Below are 1,954 nucleotides of genomic sequence, written 5' to 3'. Positions count from 1 at the left end.
TTTGGAAAATATCAGTCCATACGACAGTTTTTAGTCCCCCGATTGTAGTGTAGAAAATACAAGTACCAAACACACAAATAATTATGTAATAAAGACGAAAGCCAGTAACTAATACAAAAAAAGAAACAGTTGAGTCAAAAAATTTGAAAACAAACAATTACCCGCTGAGAGTGCCAGAGAGGGTGCATAAGTACCAATCGCCATGTTAGAAACCTCCGACACAATAAAGAAAAATGACACAAGAACTTTGGTTTTATTGTCGAAGCGTTTCTCTAGATATTCATAAATGCTGGTAACTTGCAGTTTGAAAAAAACGGGGAAAAATACAGAAATAGATGTAATTCCCAGCAATACAAAACTAATCATAGTGTAGACGAAATATGCTCCAAATTTGTAAACTTCGGTTGGTACTCCCATTATAGTGATTGCAGAAAAGTGACTACAGTTTTAAAAATTGAATTTTGAATCCAAACTAGAAATTCTAAGTATACCTCACAGCTACCGAAATTGCGATTGGTAGAGGAGTCATTTTTTTGCCGCCCAAAAGGTACTCTTTAACTGTTTTTTGCTTACTTCCAAAGCAGCCATAGTAAATTCCAGTACCGGAACTAATGGCTAGTACTATGAAAAATATGAGGTAGTCGTACCAGAAAAAGCCAGACATGACTTGTTTTCACTATACCTGAAAAGTTAGAACTGGATAAAGTGACCCTTTTAATGGTCTATGTTGATTATCCCTAATACTATGTTGATTATACCTAATCTAGTATTTTACGTAATACCTTTTTATCTATATACAGAGTGTTTCAGTATTCATTTGTTTTGTTATTTATATGTATAATCTGATGTTTTCCACGTTAATTTTATTAATTACGCTTTTGAAAATTTTCAGTTTATTGCTGTGTATTTGCTTAAATCAGATCGCTTTAACAAACGCATTTAAAATGTCCATTCAATAAAAAATCATAACATTAAAATGTAAATGAGAGTAATTATTCACTAATATTAGGTTTTGTTTTGCATTCGCTTTCTAAAATGACTATTTTGCAAACTCAGAACACAATGCAAATTCGATCTTCACAATTTTTTAAATTTTATATAAATTTTTCTACAAAGTTTTTCAATTATAATTAAAAAATTAAAACATTTTGTGGGTAGTAAACTTAGATCAGCACCAGTGTCTACCAAAAATTTGTCTTAAATGTTCAAAAAACTGTTTGTTAATTTTGATGCAGGAGTAGTGTGCTGAATTGATGGCATCGAGGTTGAAAGAAAAGAAACGTCTTTCCCGAGATACTAACATAAAATTTTATCTACATCGAGAACAAAATTGTTACACTTTTTTTTTTCAAAAAATCAATTAAGACTTTTACTGGAACATCAGAGTTAATATACCAAAATCCCTGTTTTTATGTGTTTATGGGACAGCAGAGCCAAGTCTAGTCATTGGGTCCAAAAAAATTCGCCATTGAAAGAAAGGAGAATGTTGTTAATGAACCCTTGGTCTCAAGTGAAAAAGTGATTCTTCCATCTCGGCATATGAACCGCAATTAATGAAACAATCTGTAAAAGCCTTAGATAAATCTGGTCCATATTTTCACGCAAATTTTTTGGACTGAGTGTAGAAATAGAAAACCATAAGACAGGAATACTTGATGGCAGGGGTGATCCTAGTCCTTTTCTAATACATAATAATTGTAAGGTGTAGGAACAGATAAATAAAAGTTCCAGATAAAAAAAGACAACAGACATATACATATTTATTTTAAAATTTCAACATAACAAATTAACAAAAGATAAAATACAAATTAATTAACAGGAATATACGTATAAGCATGAGCACAAAATACAATAAACAAAAATTAAAACAATTGCAAAATTAAAAGCTTTAAAATTTTGCTTTTCTTGCTTTTAAAGAAGCAAATTTTTGACTTATTTCACTAAAATTTTGTCA

The 1,954-nt window shown here is 30.5% G+C and overlaps 1 protein-coding gene across 1 annotated transcript; it reads right to left on the bottom strand.

Annotated features, from left to right (window-relative positions):
* Window positions 1-22: 22 nt before the first annotated feature.
* Window positions 23-664, bottom strand: LOC123008366 (sodium-coupled monocarboxylate transporter 1-like; the record flags this gene model as incomplete). Its single annotated transcript, XM_044404136.1, has 3 exons — window positions 492-664; window positions 162-439; window positions 23-108 (listed from the first exon to the last, which is right to left on the bottom strand). Coding segments are annotated over exons 1-3 (537 nt in total), but the record flags the coding sequence as incomplete, so codon positions are not given.
* Between the last annotated feature and the right edge of the window lie 1,290 nt (window positions 665-1,954).

Source organism: Tribolium madens, unplaced genomic scaffold, assembly GCF_015345945.1.
Source record: "Tribolium madens isolate multiple individuals breed KSU strain unplaced genomic scaffold, Tmad_KSU_1.1 Scaffold_42;HRSCAF=147, whole genome shotgun sequence".
In the NCBI taxonomy this organism is placed as follows: Eukaryota; Metazoa; Arthropoda; class Insecta; order Coleoptera; family Tenebrionidae; genus Tribolium; species Tribolium madens.
This window is presented reverse-complemented; position numbering and strand designations above follow the sequence as displayed.